This window comes from Myotis brandtii, unplaced genomic scaffold (assembly GCF_000412655.1).
Source record: "Myotis brandtii unplaced genomic scaffold, ASM41265v1 scaffold796, whole genome shotgun sequence".
In the NCBI taxonomy this organism is placed as follows: domain Eukaryota; kingdom Metazoa; phylum Chordata; class Mammalia; order Chiroptera; family Vespertilionidae; genus Myotis; species Myotis brandtii.
Genome location: NW_005371207.1, coordinates 1,490,775 through 1,508,121, shown reverse-complemented (window position 1 = coordinate 1,508,121; position 17,347 = coordinate 1,490,775). Strand labels below are relative to the sequence as shown.

The following is a 17,347-nucleotide window of genomic DNA, read 5'->3' as shown; positions in this document are numbered from 1 at the left end:
AGATTGTGAAAAGCTCCAAAGCAGAGGTAAATAAAAGTTTAACAGAAGAGCTAATTAATTCTGGCTAGGAGGATCAAGGGAGTTGCATAGAGAAGGTGCTATCTAAACTGGTTCTTCAGGCATGCATAGGGGTCCTCTGGGTGAGAGGTCCTTCTACTTCTTGCTTTTCAGAATGTGATAGAACTTCACTGTACAGTGGGAAGGGGAAGATGGGGACTTTTAGAATCTAAAGTTTGCCTTCCTTATAGTAAGAAATTACCCTTAGAAAATCCTCTAAATTTCCCATAATATTTTTGTGGTTTTGTGTACCTAACCTGTATAATAATTTGTATACGTATTAAAATCTGAGAACTGAAACCCATATACAGAAGCATTCCATCCTACCTCTGAATGTTCCCACTTCCTCATGGGGTTTACTCCATTCTGTTTTAACAGTAAAACTCTATACCCTTAATACATGTTCATAGATGTGTTTGTTATTGTAAGAGTTAGACAAGTTAATGTGTGAAGGAGCTTGAGGTTGCTAGGTAGTAGGAGCTCAGTCAATGTTTATGGGTTTGAATCCAGAGGTCTAGCATACACCTTGTTTTTTGAAATGGTGTAAAGGAAACCTTGGCCACCTATTTCCTGCCCTTCTAAGACGGCATTTCCTCTTGTGGCTGCTCTTACCAGATGTCATTCTTTTGTCCTCAGACACCGATCTCATAAACCCCCTAGAGAAACCACATCCTACTCTGAGGTTTAGGTCCTAGAGTTAACTGCTGTACCATGTAACTCTCCTTGCCGGTCAGATTTCTAAAGTGTTGGCCGGTCCTAAACGAGCAGAATATAACAAAGACCTTGCGTGGCCTGAGAAGTTATGTAGCAGGAAGGCTCACAATAGCATCTCCATTGCTCTAGGTTGTGAGAATTTTCTTCTTCCATAAGTTGGACCCATTTGAAGGTGATAGACTAAATGCCTGTCTTGCTCTCAGAATTGCTTTATTTTATCTGGGATTTAAGCATAATGCTCTGATATGGTGGTGAGAAAGCTGTGTGAATTTGGCTGCTGCATTTCCAATAAATATGTTGAGAACCTTGTCTCGTATATTAATCAGTCCCTTTTTACGTAAATCTCTGTGTGAGAAACTTTTTAAAAAATTCACTTGCCTGACAGCCTTGTCTGTTTTCTTTTTTTGATGATATGAATTATGTTTGCCTTTCTGTCCTGGCTACCTGGGAGCTCAGAGGAAATTCAATTTTTTCCCCTTGGTTACAAAAGATATATAAATTCACTGCTGAAATTTTGAAAAAAATAGAACAACTTCAAGAAGAGGCCTGGCTCATGGCATGAGCACAGGGATGTCAAGTAAACTGAAGGCAGTTGTCATAGTTGAGCTGCAAAGAGGGAAGAACAGTTGATTTGAAATTGCTGAAGCACTTTGTGTAAAGTGTTATAGCAACACTTCAGTGGAGTTGTTATTTTAGATCACACAGCTGAAGTCCTGAATTCAGGACTAAGGTAAATTTCTTCTGATTGCAATAACAACAGCAACAATAACAGTAGTTACCATTAAATGAACACTTACTGTATACCAGACACCATGCTATGCCATTTTCACCTTTTTACCTCTTCACTAAATTATCTCTGTGGAATTAAGCCCAGATGCTGCCTTTATCTTTAATTGATGATCAGTAGCTTTTACATATTTATACTTCTTAGCAGTTGGAATAGACAACTGGTTCAGCATGGTATCATGGGTTAAGTGTATGTACACTGGGTCCATGTTGCTACTGCCTGCTGTGTGACCTTCTGCACATATATAACATCTCTGTGCATCTGTCTTCTCATCTATAAAATGGCAATAACCACGCTACTTACATCATAGGGGTGTTATGAAGATTAAATAAGTTATTATCTAGATTATTATTGCTGGTGTTTGAGTGACAGAGATCCTGGTGGAGGAAGAACAGGCAGGCATAGGGTGACATCTTTGCTCCCCCAGTGCCCGCCCCCGTGAGCCCTCCCAGGCAGTTACTTGGCCTGGAACGTGGGAGATTTGTACCTATATTTTATATAGTAGTTTCTATGGCACCTGTTCCTGTAAATGACACCCATTGCCATTGTTTCTTTACTACTACTGCTTGTTATCTTCTGTAACCAGATCATCCCCAATTTCAAGAAAATAAGCAGAATAATAACTAACTGGGAGAAGCACTGCAGCAGCCCAGGAAGTGCAGATTAATATTTAATTCCATCTTACTGCCCATTTCCCATGAATTTTTAAATAAATCCCTTAACACTTCTGTTTTAGTTTTCCCCAAGAGATGATTTTAAAATAATTTAAAATTTACTCCACTGTTATTGTTAGGAAATACTAAAAATAGCAGCCTTTTTTGGAAAAACACATTTTGGGTACGATCCCCATTGAACCATGGGATGGTGACTCAGCTCCTTTCTTGTGCTTTGTGTAAATCTCTGTTAATTATGCTAAGCTGTCACTTACGCTGTCCATTCATCTTGCCTTCTCAAGGGGCTCTGACACTGCTTGCAGGGAGAGACCCCTGCCTGTTGATGGACTTAAAATAACATTCTGATTAATAAGAACATTTACCACAATACATGGTTGCCCATGAAAATGTTTGATGACCTTGTTTTTCTTGCACAAAATAACACATAAATTAAGTTTAACGTGCAGGGATAAACTCTTTCTTTACACCTGCAGCCTTGAGGTGCAGGCTACGGAATCTCCTGCTGGTAGCTCTTACCAGCATTGATCATCAGCCAAGCATTTGGTGTTTAGCCATAACATAAAGGAAAGCATCCAAAACCTAAGAATTTTGGAACATCCAGACAACCTAGCTGTCTGTCCCTTCAGCTCCAGGAGCTTTAGATTTGAAGGAATTACGAAGGAGTCTAACTGTGACTGGTTTTCTTTTAAACACTGCGCTATATTGATTCGTGTCCATTTGGCCCACCCCGTGTGGAGCAGACACAATGAAGCCGGTCTTTATCAGAGAGGCAGTACACTGTGTATTGTACAGTTCAGGGTTTGTTTTCCTTTGGCCTGCGAGCGGGAACCTCCCATTTTTCCAGCAGTAGTAACACCCCTGGAGGCTGGCCCTCGCAGGCATGCCCTCCCACCCCAGCAGGCTCTACAGACCCAGCCCGCGGAGCTGACCACTGGTGCCTGGGAAGCCAGCTAGCTGCCTCTCCTGCCTCGGGCCACTGGCATGCTTGTGCCTTGCCCAGCTGGGGACTCACAGCTGTCCAGGTTGCAGACGTTCTGACTTGCATTTTCAGCCGAGAATGCAGGCTGATAAATACAGGACAAGTAGTAGAAGTGCCAAAAAGGAGATGGTGATCGAGTCCCCGCTGCAACACAAGGATGCAGCTCAGGGAGAAGTGGAAGCAGAGAGCCCGGGGCCAGTGCTGGTAAGGGGCTCATCCTCAGCAACCCTGCTGCCTTTCCCCACAGTGCTTGTGTTGTGTGCATGCTCCGTGCCTTCTGGCCCTCTGTGGGGTTGTAAAACTTGCTCTGCCTGTCTCCTGTGAACTCTCCTCTCCCTCTTTTCCTGTCCATTGTTTTCGGCTCCACTTTGATTTTCTTTGTGAGGAAAGATGTGTTGACATTTTGTGGGCAAACGTGGCTTCCAGGAGGCTTCTTTGTATAGAACAACCACGTATTGTTCAAAATTATGTCCCACTTAGCTGCAGGGCTGCCAAAGGTACACCCAGGGAGGCACTTTTTAATTGCCTTCTGTAGGGTTGAAAAAGATGTCCTTTGTAAAATTAAAACATTTTTACATAATATATGTACGTTATTGTGAAAATGATGAAGATGACACTAGGCGGTTTTAAGGGACATAACTATTGAAGTTACACGTGGTCTCACTCACTCATTTTAACAGGTTTGCCTTGAACAAAGTTAGAAATAACTTATATTTTGAACCAATTGATAGAAAAGTTTCTATTCTTAGCATTAGCTAAACTCATAGCAGTTTGATAAATTCAAGTGCTTCGGTAGACTTTATAAGGGAGGAATGTGAAAAATGGTTGTGGTGTTAGCATCAATGAGTAGGTTGTGCTTCTCTCTCGGAATTTCTTTAGTACAATAAAAGCACATAATTTTTTTAAGCAAACTGTAAAAAAACCACCAACACGCACTGCAAAAGAGGACAATTGAGCCTTTCAAATGAGCTGCTAAAGGGATTATTAAACTAGTACTTAGTGATATTATAGAGTGATTTTTTTAAAAAACAGAAGTCCAGTTGCCATTGTCATAAAGTGTTTGGTTAATTAACTTAATTTTCAACATTCTAATGTCCTTAAGAATCTGAACTTAAACTTTCCTATGGTGGATTTGATTTGAATTAAACTGCTTCCCTCTGATGTGTGAGACTACCTTATATTGTATTGCCTTCAAAATTGTATTGCTAACTGAACTGAGAAAGTCCATCAAGGATGATGGGCCTTTTCTCTGCAGGTTTTCGTCTGAGAGACTCAGGCTCCCACCCTGGTACATTGTTTAGAGATGCTATTCATTTTCTTGGAATCCTTTCTGCTAGCATAATAGTTCATTTATTTACTGAGTCGTTTGACCTGCTTACTTGTTGTATAGATTTAATCAGCTCCCCGCTGATGTAGCTTACGATTTCATGGAGGAAGTTGTGTGGTTTGGGTTCCCTTGTGAATCTTCTTAAAAATCTTTTGTCAGTGATTCTTCAGAAGTGTAGAAATATGTGTCCAGATGATTAGATACACTATAGAAAGATGCTTTGTGGTTTATTTTTAATTCCACAAGTGACTATTAAAATTATTTCTCTTTCTAGTGCTAAAAAATAAAAATTTAAAAAAAATCGGCCGTTGCCAGAACCGGTTTGGCTTAGTGGATAGAGCGTCGGCCTGCGGACTCAAGGGTCCCAGGTTCGATTCCGGTCAAGGGCATGTATCTTGGTTGCGGGCACATCCCCAGTAGGTGGTGTGCAGGAGGCAGCTGATTGGTGTTTCTCTCTCATCAGTGTTTCTAACTCTCTATCCCACTCCCTTCCTCTCTGTAGAAAATCAATAAAACATATATTTTTTAAAAAATCGGCCACTCATATCCCAGTTATTTGTTTAGGTCAGATCTCACTCCAGGCATTTCCACGGGGAGTTTTTTCTCCCACTGCAATGGATAAGGCTGTGCTGGCTGCAGCTGCACCTGGGGGGAATGCTCACCAGGGCTCGGAAGCTTCTGGCAGCACGGAGAGCTCTGGCTCTGTGCACCTGCAGAGGGAGGTGTGAGGTAGAGGTGAAGGCAACAGTGATACTACAAGACACTTTTCCTTATCTGATAGTGTTTCTCTTCTTCCATGGGGTGAGCAAGATAAAAAGAGCTAACTAGTATCAGATAAGAGAAGCAACGATATTTAAGTAGGGCCTCTGCCCAGGGCGGATCCTACCTGTGATCATCGCTGCTCACAGCAAATGAGAATTCAACAAACTGCTTGGAGTACAACTTTTTTCCAAGATGGTTTTGAAAAAGTATGCCCGCACAGCCATGAGGTCTATTTCTCGTAGTGCTATTCGTTATTATGTCAGTAGCCCACATGTTCAGTGAAAATCCCAGGTCTATTACGTTTAAATGTAAATACCTTACTTTATTCCAGAGATAACATTTGAAATCAAGTTCTGCTGGTTTTAGTTATGTACTCAATCAGTCCTTGGGGGGAAATATTGCATAGTTTAGAAAGCATAAAAGTAATTAATTCATATAATAAGAAATATAAATAGTGTAGAAAGATGGAAAAATAGAGTGCCCGGTATTAATTATTTGGTGTATATACTTCCAGACTTTCTCCTGTGCATATAAAAGTATAGGTGTGTGTGTGTGTGTGTGTGTGTGTGTGTGGAAAAATGTGCTAGTACTATAGATTTCTGCGTTAATTTTCTCCTAGAACATATCAAGAACATCTATCTTTGTCACTATATGTAGATTTATGCCATTCTTTTTAATGGCTGTATATTATTCCAGTTTATAGCTGTACCATAATTCAATGGTTATTCAACTTGCTTCCAATTCTTTACAATTATTGAAATGTACAGTCATTGAAAAATGACCTTGTGAACTGTGAGTGACTAACAGTGAATGTACTAGTACTAGTAAAGCACTTATCAAGTCAGAAGTACTAATTCTATAAAACTTCTATCAGAAGTCTCCTCTGGGCATTCATTGGCAATGATGTTTCTTTCCCCTTTGTCAAGGTTAAGGTTGCCCTTAGCAGTGGCTGCTTGTTCTGTGCAAAGTAAAATCAGTGTTTATAAGAGAAGTATGTGTTTGGACATTATAAACTTTCAGAGGCTGCAGTGTTCAACTTACGGGCACCTACGTAGGTCTTGTCCTCTCATTGTGATGGTAAGCGGGGGAGGAAGTGCATGGTGAAACTCCCCTGTTCCTATCCACCAGGCTCCCTGCCAGCCCCATTGAAAAATGCCTTTGTGGACTGTGAATGACTAACAGGGGAACAATCTGGGTATTCTTGATGTCTCCCAGTTAGCTACCCTGCTTACATTTGAATACCTATTTTTTGCCCCCCAAAGTTTAAAGTAATTCCTGGAAATAATTTATTCTAATCGTCACTGCCCAACAATTTAGAGGAAAAGGGTGCGGCCTCAAAGAGTCAGAAGTGGCTGGGGATGTGTCCTTTGTGTTGTCCTTTCATTGGGTTACTCTCACAACCAGGTCAGGACTGCAGCACAGGTCTTAGGTGGGGGATTTTGAAGGTTGAAAGATGTGAAGATAGAAAATAGCTGAATTTTCATGTTAGAAACACTCATTAAGTAGTTTTTGGCAAGTTTCTTTTCAGAGACACCTTTTCTATTTATGTTATTCTTCTGGGATCTTCAAGTGTTAAAAACAGAACCCGAGTTCTTTCCTCCTTTGATGTCGGAATGAGCAGATGATTAGCTAACTGACTGGGTGAGAAGGCAGCATGTGCGCCAGTGTAGAAAGGAGGAGGAGCCTGGCTTCTGGGTGAATTTAATAACCTCGCCAGCCTGGAGGGCTGTCTCAGAGGAGCTTCCACAGCTCGGGTCACTACCCCGTGGCAGTGCCGAGCCACTCTTCCCAGGAGAGTCAAGTCAGTGCACTACCTGGGAAAACGTTTTCTCTCCCCAAGTTCTCTTTACTTTAGAAATAGCAGAAGAAGTGAATTGAGGCACAAGCCCTGAAGTATAAGCTTATGGGCCATGATCATGATATCCTGTAAGACTTCAGATGTCTGTGGTTGAGTTAATTACATTATACTTCTAACCCCCTTCTGCCCACAGGTTTTCCTGCATCCCTATTGATGTCTTTATAAATAATTAAGGATATTAACTACCTTGGTATACTTAACAAGTAGTTTAGTTGTTTTTAAAATAGTGAGTGGTGGAGGAAGGAAGTTCCTGCAAGGTTTATGTAGTGACATAGTCCCAGGGGACATGGGACATTTTACCTATTTAGAGCCTTCACCATGCTTTTTGGTTTTCTCCTTCATTTGTTCATTCTTTTGTTCATTAGACCCATCTTTCTAAGCACTGAGATTTGCCAGACTTACTGTATAGTGCACTGGGGAGGCAGGTCAGTGAGACCAACCCCCCTCATCTCCCCAAGCAGCAAGGTCTGGGTAAGGAGGAGCTTTGTTCCTCATGCTTTTCACAGGGTGCTCATTAGGCACAAGTGAGTGTTACTCTCACCCACCCTCTCCCGGTAAGACAGACACCATTTAAATCATCATTGGCTCCAGCAAGGATGTGTTCTCGATTTTTGAGCACCTAAAGCAGGCCTAGCCCAGCTTTTCCCAAGGCACAGGGCCCCCTGGCTGTTCATATGAACAGTTTGTGTGAATGAGGCCCCCAGAGTTGCACATAGACTTTGTGTAGTGGTCAGTGGAAGGACTCTTCGGAGATAGTGTCGGTGTGAATTTAATAACTTCGCCAGGATGGAAAACTGTCTCACATAAGGGGATTCCATTGTGTGTGTGTGTGTGTGTGTGTGTGTGTGTGTGTGGAAAAATGTGCTAGTACTATAGATTTCTGCGTTAATTTTCTCCTAGAACATATCAAGAACATCTATCTTTGTCACTATATGTAGATTTATGCCATTCTTTTTAATGGCTGTATATTATTCCAGTTTATAGCTGTACCATAATTCAATGGTTATTCAACTTGCTTCCAATTCTTTACAATTATTGAAATGTACAGTCATTGAAAAATGACCTTGTGAACTGTGAGTGACTAACAGTGAATGTACTAGTACTAGTAAAGCACTTATCAAGTCAGAAGTACTAATTCTATAAAACTTCTATCAGAAGTCTCCTCTGGGCATTCATTGGCAATGATGTTTCTTTCCCCTTTGTCAAGGTTAAGGTTGCCCTTAGCAGTGGCTGCTTGTTCTGTGCAAAGTAAAATCAGTGTTTATAAGAGAAGTATGTGTTTGGACATTATAAACTTTCAGAGGCTGCAGTGTTCAACTTACGGGCACCTACGTAGGTCTTGTCCTCTCATTGTGATGGTAAGCGGGGGAGGAAGTGCATGGTGAAACTCCCCTGTTCCTATCCACCAGGCTCCCTGCCAGCCCCATTGAAAAATGCCTTTGTGGACTGTGAATGACTAACAGGGGAACAATCTGGGTATTCTTGATGTCTCCCAGTTAGCTACCCTGCTTACATTTGAATACCTATTTTTTGCCCCCCAAAGTTTAAAGTAATTCCTGGAAATAATTTATTCTAATCGTCACTGCCCAACAATTTAGAGGAAAAGGGTGCGGCCTCAAAGAGTCAGAAGTGGCTGGGGATGTGTCCTTTGTGTTGTCCTTTCATTGGGTTACTCTCACAACCAGGTCAGGACTGCAGCACAGGTCTTAGGTGGGGGATTTTGAAGGTTGAAAGATGTGAAGATAGAAAATAGCTGAATTTTCATGTTAGAAACACTCATTAAGTAGTTTTTGGCAAGTTTCTTTTCAGAGACACCTTTTCTATTTATGTTATTCTTCTGGGATCTTCAAGTGTTAAAAACAGAACCCGAGTTCTTTCCTCCTTTGATGTCGGAATGAGCAGATGATTAGCTAACTGACTGGGTGAGAAGGCAGCATGTGCGCCAGTGTAGAAAGGAGGAGGAGCCTGGCTTCTGGGTGAATTTAATAACCTCGCCAGCCTGGAGGGCTGTCTCAGAGGAGCTTCCACAGCTCGGGTCACTACCCCGTGGCAGTGCCGAGCCACTCTTCCCAGGAGAGTCAAGTCAGTGCACTACCTGGGAAAACGTTTTCTCTCCCCAAGTTCTCTTTACTTTAGAAATAGCAGAAGAAGTGAATTGAGGCACAAGCCCTGAAGTATAAGCTTATGGGCCATGATCATGATATCCTGTAAGACTTCAGATGTCTGTGGTTGAGTTAATTACATTATACTTCTAACCCCCTTCTGCCCACAGGTTTTCCTGCATCCCTATTGATGTCTTTATAAATAATTAAGGATATTAACTACCTTGGTATACTTAACAAGTAGTTTAGTTGTTTTTAAAATAGTGAGTGGTGGAGGAAGGAAGTTCCTGCAAGGTTTATGTAGTGACATAGTCCCAGGGGACACGGGACATTTTACCTATTTAGAGCCTTCACCATGCTTTTTGGTTTTCTCCTTCATTTGTTCATTCTTTTGTTCTTTAGACCCATCTTTCTAAGCACTGAGATTTGCCAGATTTACTGTATAGTGCAGTGATGGCGAACCTTTTGAGCTCGGCGTGTCAGCATTTTGAAAAACCCTAACTTAACTCTGGTGCCGTGTCACATAGAGAAATTTTTTGATATTTGCAACCATAGTAAAACAAAGACTTATATTTTTGATATTTATTTTATATATTTAAATGCCATTTAAGAAAGAAAAATCAACCAAAAAAAATGAGTTTGCGTGTCACCTCTGACACGCGTGTCATAGGTTCTCCATCACTGGCATTGGGAGGCAGGTCAGTGAGACCAACCCTCCTCATCTCCCCAAGCAGCAAGGTCTGGGTAAGGAGGAGCTTTGTTCCTCATGCTTTTCACAGGGTGCTCATTAGGCACAAGTGAGTGTTACTCTCACCCACCCTCTCCCGGTAAGACAGACAACATTTAAATCATCATTGGCTCCAGCAAGGATGTGTTCTCGATTTTTGAGCACCTAAAGCAGGCCTAGCCCAGCTTTTCCCAAGGCACAGGGCCCCCTGGCTGTTCATATGAACAGTTTGTGTGAATGAGGCCCCCAGAGTTGCACATAGACTTTGTGTAGTGGTCAGTGGAAGGACTCTTCGGAGATAGTGTCGGTGTGAATTTAATAACTTCGCCAGGATGGAAAACTGTCTCACATAAGGGGATTCCATAGCTCGGGGCCACTATCCCATGGCCGTGCTGAGCCACTCTTACCTTCTGGGCTTCTTGCTTGTGTAGAACATGAAAATCCACTGAGCTCTGGCATGTTTCTTTGCTCATATCTGTCACCAATGTGGAAGTTACAGTAATGCCAATTGTTTTCTTTTTTTTTGGTGTAATAATACAATAGGAAAAAAATACATAGTGCCTTGCTCTGTGCCAGACACTGTTTTAAGCCGTTAAATGTGTAAAATGAGAAGCATGTAATAAATAATCTCTAAGATCTCTTCTGGGGCTAATGTCTCAGGGCTATTAGCATTGATCCTGGAATAACCTATGATGGAGTCAGGTCAAGACCCTGGCAATTTTAGTTTTCGGTTCTAAGCTTAGTTTATCCAGAATTGTTTGGGTTTTGAGTTGTAGCAGCTGCAACACGGGATATTGGCTTTTCACCCAGTGTAAATGAGTAACACCAGTGGAATGTGTTGACCAACCTGGAAATAAGTAAAAGTAGCAGCAGAATTTGGAGTTAGCAGGGAATACGACACAGGAGAGGCAAGAAGCCAACTTGAGCCTACAGATGACATAGGACTATGAGTATAATTTTAGGACCAAGAAGGCTTGGAAATTATAGTTTATTCTCAACTTTCCAGAATTTGAAATATCCCTGTAGTGTGATATAGCTAGTCCTGCATTTCTCTAAGCATGACATTTTGACACTTTCGACGTTTTTAGTGCTTGATTTCCAGACAAGTGTATGTGCCACTTACCTGCAGGTCTCTGAGGGCTTTGCCAGGTTCTTGGGGAGGAGCTGGCCTGTGGTTCTGTTTTGGAGTCGCCTTGCTATGGAGAGTTATCCCTACTGTGGGAGAAGTAGAAGTGAGTGGTGCAAAGGGGCCCTGGGCCCTGTGTCTTTTAAACACCACTTGACATTTCCAAGCCAAGATTGTGTTTCTATCAGATGGAGATAGGAGTAGTGTCTGCCCTCTAGACGCCTCATCTCCAAAGGTTATCTGGACTGCCCAGGTCAGCTTACCGGTGCATTCAGTCTTTTCTTACTCTGCCACACTCCGACGTGCTAGCACACCTGACTCTGTGTGTGTGTGTGTGTGTGTGTGTGTGTGTGTTGCAAAACACAGATAACGTTATTAACTTCCTGCTTAAATGCCTTCTCTGTACAGAGAAGGCAAAGCATGGGTTACCTACGTGACCCTCAGCGGCTGGCCCTGAACTTACTTGCTGGCCTCATCTCCTGCAATTTCCAAAATTCTTCCTGTCCTGGGCCCTATATTTTTCCAGTGGAGATGCTTCCACACGTGGGCACCACTCCCTTTGCCTGGCATGTGCCTGACCATTTCCTTTTATCCTTCAAGTCCTAGCTCACATGCCAGCTCCTCCAAGAAACCTTTTCATAGACCATGTGCTCCTGTGGCCGACCCATCATGGCATCACTGTCCTGGTGTGTTAATTATGCATCTCTGCCATATTGCTGCTAAGGTTTATACTCTAGTCTCCCTCACTAGTACGGGGAGGGTATGCCTAGCAGGAACCATGGTTTTTGTTTTCAGTTACAGTTGATATTAAATATTATTTCATGTTAGCTTCAGGTATACAGCATCGTGGTTAGACATTTAAATAATTCTCCAAGTGATACATCTGATAAGTCTAGTGCCCACCTGGCACCATACGTAGTTATTACATCTTAGTGACTATATTCCTTACGCTATGCTTTACATCCCTTTGTTTGTACTCCATCTCTGACATAAAGTCAAAACTACCTGCCCCCACTCCCCCGCCCCTTTTTTCTTTTGCTTCTCCACATGATCCTGGTCACTCTTTGCAGAATGTATTGGCAAAAATGGGTTGCAGAAAGGTGCTTCCAGGAAAGACTAGATCTGGGGATAATTCTCCTTTATTCTTCCCTCTTCCACCTTCAAAGGTTTAGCCACTAATGTCCAAATGTGTTGAATTGTAAAAAAAAAAAAAAAAAGGTTAAAAAAATAGATGCACCCCGAGGAATCTGCTTGAGTGTGCTGTGGGTATTGTGCCACCAAACTCGCCTGTGCTTCTGTAATTGTTGACCTAAATTAAAAATAACATTTTATGTGCGTGCTTGGGTACAGAAGTGCAGACTTAAGGGGCCAAAGTCAGGAGCTTTTCCTCTCTTCCTCTTAGCACCCCTTCTGTCATCAGTCCCACCTCTTCCTTGTCAGCCACATCTGAAACCATAACATCACCCGTAATTGTGGAAGTACACTTGGAAAAACCATTGTGTGGCCTTATTACCTGCATTCCAATACATAGATTCTATGTGGAAAAGTGTAAGGGTAGGTTTTCCTTCCAAAGACCACCATATCCTGGAACTGTTTATTGGCAAAGTAAATTAAGTGCGACCTATTGGCATTCATATGTATTCCGACATTCCAACCTGGTTCTTCAGGAAGACTTAGTATTTCGGGATATGATTTTTAATATTCTTGAGACAGAAAATGAGTATCCCTCAGAAAAGGATTCTGCCTTTTCTCTCTTCCTTGGTGAGGTCTTGGAGCCTGGGCAGTTCAGTGTGGCCTACGTTTCCAGGTATCTGAGCTGGGCAGAGAGCAGAGTCTTGTACTTCTGTCCTCCCAGAGCTGTGGAGTGGTGTTATTTAGTTCTTCCACAAAGGGAAATGGAGGGGTTGGGCAACCATTTCCTGTCCTAGAACTGAAATTCCATCATTACTGCCAGTTGTTTGTTTATGGGAAGGGTCCTGGGCTTGCAACCAGGAGATCCAAGGGTCACCATCTGTGTGACCTTCATTAATTCATATAACCCTTTGAACTTCAGCTTCCTCATCTGTGAAGTGGTGAATTCATATAAACCCTTTGAACTTCAGTTTCCTCATCTGTGAAGTGGTGAATTCATATAACCCTTTGAACTTCAGCTTCCTCATCTGTGAAGTGGTGATACTACAACCATAGAGTATGGGGGAAGTTTAATGAGAGAACATGTGTGATCTAGCAAAGTTATGTGGGCTCAGCCCCTGTGGCTCAGTGGTTGAGTGTTGACCCATGAACCAGGTGGTCACCATTCAATTCCCGGTCAGGGCACATGCCCAGGTTGCAGATTTAATCTCCAGTAGGGAAGCATGCAGGAGGCAGCCTATCAGTGATTCTCTCTCATCCTTGATGTTTCTATCCCCCTCTCCCTCTCCCTTCCTCTCTCTGAAATCAATAAAAACATATTTAAAAACATTTTTTTATATTCATGTGTATGTTATAGGGGCTAAAATTCTCTTATGTCTGAATGACACAACTATGTATGATCCCCATAATCACCATTTGTTGAGTTCCTCCCCTGTTACAGGCATTATATATTGAAACCCTTCAATAACCCTGTGATGATTATAAGAAAAGTTATTTTCCCACTTTCAGATGCAGATATGGAGACTTGATAAGTTGCCCCAAGGCCATATAGCCAATAATCAGTGGAATCAGGATTTTTTTGAAAATACTTTTAATATGAAATTTTCAGACATACACAGAAGTTGATAGATTAGTAGAGAGGGTCTCAACATGGGTGAACATCAGAATCACCTGGAGGCTTTGTTAAAACCCAAAATGCTTGGCCCCATCCCCAGAATTTCTGATCCAGTGGGTCTGGCATGAATTTGCATTTCTAACAAGTTCCTGATGCTGCTAGTCTGGGCCACACTAAGAAACATGGGTCTGGCATTCTGAACCCCCAGCTACCTGTCACCACCTCCAATAATAGTAAACATTTTTGGGATCAGGATTTTAATCCTCACTCCCTACATCTGCCTTTAACTGGTCTCTGAATGCCTTCCTGGCCATGAGGTATGTAGAAACTCTGTTGTGAATCATATACGTTATGAATATTCCGTCGCCATCCTCAATATCTTCAAATAAGTAGCTTAAGGTAAGTTGTTTTGAAATCTGACTAAATCAGGCTTTTAGAGCCTTTTAGCTTAATTACTTGACCTCCTCATTTCAGAGTTCTAAAAATAGCTTTTATGGACATAGGAAGAATTAAGAATTTCAGACCATAATGCTACAAAGTGAGGTGGGGGGCAGTGGTTATTGGCTGGAAAATAATCTGTAGTATAATTTTAAGATAGAATTATGTATACAACTATCATGGTGCATCATTTTCTTTTTTCCTTTCACATGTGTAAACATGGCAGGCAGAAGCAGGGATGGTTGTATGTGCGAGAGACACCTGCTGAACCAACCACTCAGGCTCTGTGTCTGTTATCTCTCTCTCTGTTCTCCTTACACCTCCTTTGCCTCTCTTAGCCCGTGCCTGTGTCCGGATAGATGACACTTCCAGTCTGTGTTTGCAAGGGCAACTGCTCCATTCCACTCAGCTTTCTGCTTGTGTGCTCCGTGGGTGAGGAGAAAGTCCCCTAAGTCCTTGCTATCCCTTCTTTCTTCATTAGCATTCTCAGTGGCATCTCCGTTGAGGGAACTAAATATGAGCATCTGGGGGGGTTTTCAGTAATCGGAATGATTATCTCTATTACTAGCTCAATTTCCATTATTATGTTTCTCTTACACCGTTTTCTAGGTACTATTGATTTGACATTTTTTGCAGTCTTTAATTCTGTTCATTTTAGTAATAGGGTAATAATTTTGGAAAACCACAGTTATTTATAAAACTGACAAATACAAAACCCCAAACTCTTTTCCTTCTGATTGATTGATTTTGAGTGTTTAAGTTTTGCTAATGCTGCCAAGCCTAATCAAATGAAATCTTCACTCAGTGACAAGTTCTCTAATTTGAATGCTTTTTAAAGTGCTGTATAAAAAGGGAATTCAACATCTATCCATGTTTATAAGATAAAAAAGTAGATTAACAATTATGTCATTCTTGGGGTTCTGAGGATAAACCCACATTTCAGTGTGAGAAATATATTTAGATGTCTGAGATAGGTGGTCATCATACATTCCAAACATTCTCGAACTCATTCACTTGTGGTTTAATGCTCAGGTTTGAGCTTGCTTCTCAGTCCAAGGCCCTCTCTTTCTCCACTTTTTTAAAATATCATGTGCTTGTGCATGTTGTCAAAGAAAGTGCGAAAATTAAAACGCAGAGGATGAGAGGAAGAGCATGGACCACAGGCCAGGAGACCTGGGATCTAGGCCCAGTCCTGCAGCAACCCCTCCTGGGACCCAAGACAGTCACTTAACTCCCATGCTCCCTGGTTTCCCTGTCTGTAAGACGAGAGGCCAGACCAGATAATCTCAGGTTCCAATGTTTGCACAACTGGAGTTCTAATGTTACCGAACCCCCAGCTCCTTTGAAACAAGCATGCTTCTGAAGAGCTGCCCAGACCGGTGTTCCTCGCAAGCTGATGAACAGTCTGGAGAAGAACGTGTACTACTGAAAAGGAATGTGATCCTATTCTGATTATCAGGGTCTCCGAAGTTTTAATGTCCTGGGTTATGGAAAGGAAAGAAGAACATGGCTATTACAAGGTGGTGAGAGATCATTTTTCATGGCTGGTGGATGGTACAGGGTCTAGTTTTGTCTCAGTCCTCTTCTTCCTTCACCAGTTTGCTGGCTTCCTTAGTGCCCATCTCTACATAGCCCACCTGCCACTCTGGCCTCATCTTTCACCACAGGCTATAGGCCAGGGGTGGCTTTGAGACATGTGGCATACCAGGTGAGCTAATCATTGGTGCTCCCTCAAATGGGTGCTATTCAACTTGTATGCTATTTTAGATGAGAGACTGAAGGCTGCTTAGGGCAGAGGTGCAGCAGGGACCCTTGTACACAGCCATTCCTCTCTGACTCCAGAGAAACGAAGGCCCTAAGGTTGACCATCCATTGTTTGTCAAGCACGTCCATCTGCGGTCGCTTAGTTCACCTTTGCAGTCACATAGAGTACCCTTTCAGATAGGAGTTCTCATAAATGTGGTTTTCTCCATCGAGTTGGATTTCCAGTGATACTGTAGCTCCCCTAGAGACTGTGCTCCAAGCCTTTGGCCTGCTGCCACCCTGAACCCTTTATGCAACTGTGCCCCAGCTGTTGTGAGCTGCTTGCTGCTTCCTGAACTCACCATGCTTAGAGGAGGACTTGTCCTGAAGCTAGTGATGCTTCAGTTTCAGGATCCCTTCCAAGGCCCTGGGAGGGACTCCAGCAACTTCATATTCATAAGTTTATATGTTTTTAACACCCCTTCCTCCAATTGTACAGATTTCAGGCCCCACAAAATCTGGTTCCATCTATGAGCATGCTCTCTGGCTTCTCCATTTTCTTTGCAAGGAGTCTCCAATCCACCCTGAATCCTGGCTAACTTGTTCTTCTCTTAGACTCAGCTCTAACAACTTCCTTTAAGAAGCATTCCATGTTGTTGGGTTCCTTCTCTCATCCAACTTGTTTTATTGAGTGCCTGTTCTATGCCAGGTGCTTTTCTAGGTCCTGGAGAAAGTAGTGAATAAAGTAGAGAAATCTTTGCCTTGGTAGGGCTTGTAGTCCAGTTGGGAGAAGTCAGGTTCATTCTGGTGGGTCAGATGTCACTCATGGGTTCCCATTGCTGTCAGTCATCCTACTGTAACTGTTCACACATCTGTCTTCAGTTTGAATTGTGAGCTCTCTGGTGGGGGCCATGCCTTTTTTTATCCTGGTGTCCCAAAGACCTGGCTCAGTGCACATGGACAGGCTGGGTAAAAGTCTGGAGAGAAGAAACACATAACTGCTAGTAACATTTGCAAATGAGGAAGGGAGGCAGCTGCTAATTTCCTGTGCCCACTCTAATTATAGGAAAACTAGAGGCCCGATGCATGAAATTCGTGCAAGGGCCTGGTCCCCACCACTGTGGCGGCCGCGGGGCCTCTGCCGCTGCCCCCGCCCACCGTGGCTTTGTCTGGAAGGAAGGACGCCCTGAAGGACGTCCAGTCTAATTAGCATATTAGGCTTTTATTATTATACTAGAGGCCCGGTGCACAAAAATTTGTGCACTGGGGGGGGGGTCCCCCAGCCCGGCCTGTGCCCCCTCCCAGCC

The 17,347-nt window shown here is 42.6% G+C and overlaps 1 protein-coding gene across 5 annotated transcripts in view; it reads left to right on the top strand.

Moving 5' to 3' along the window:
• DOCK9 (dedicator of cytokinesis 9) overlaps nucleotides 1-17,347 on the top strand; it is a 208,256-nt gene that overhangs the window by 35,356 nt on the left and 155,553 nt on the right. For 3 of the 5 annotated variants that reach the window (XM_014531222.1, XM_014531221.1, XM_014531220.1), the window contains exon 1: nucleotides 3,138-3,415. The exons of the other annotated variants lie outside the window; for them this stretch is intronic. In XM_014531222.1, the coding sequence (XP_014386708.1) occupies nucleotides 3,290-3,415 (126 nt within the window). In that variant the 5' untranslated portion in view covers nucleotides 3,138-3,289. Of the gene's footprint in view, nucleotides 1-3,137; nucleotides 3,416-17,347 lie in introns of those variants that run through there. 5 annotated transcript variants of the gene reach the window in all.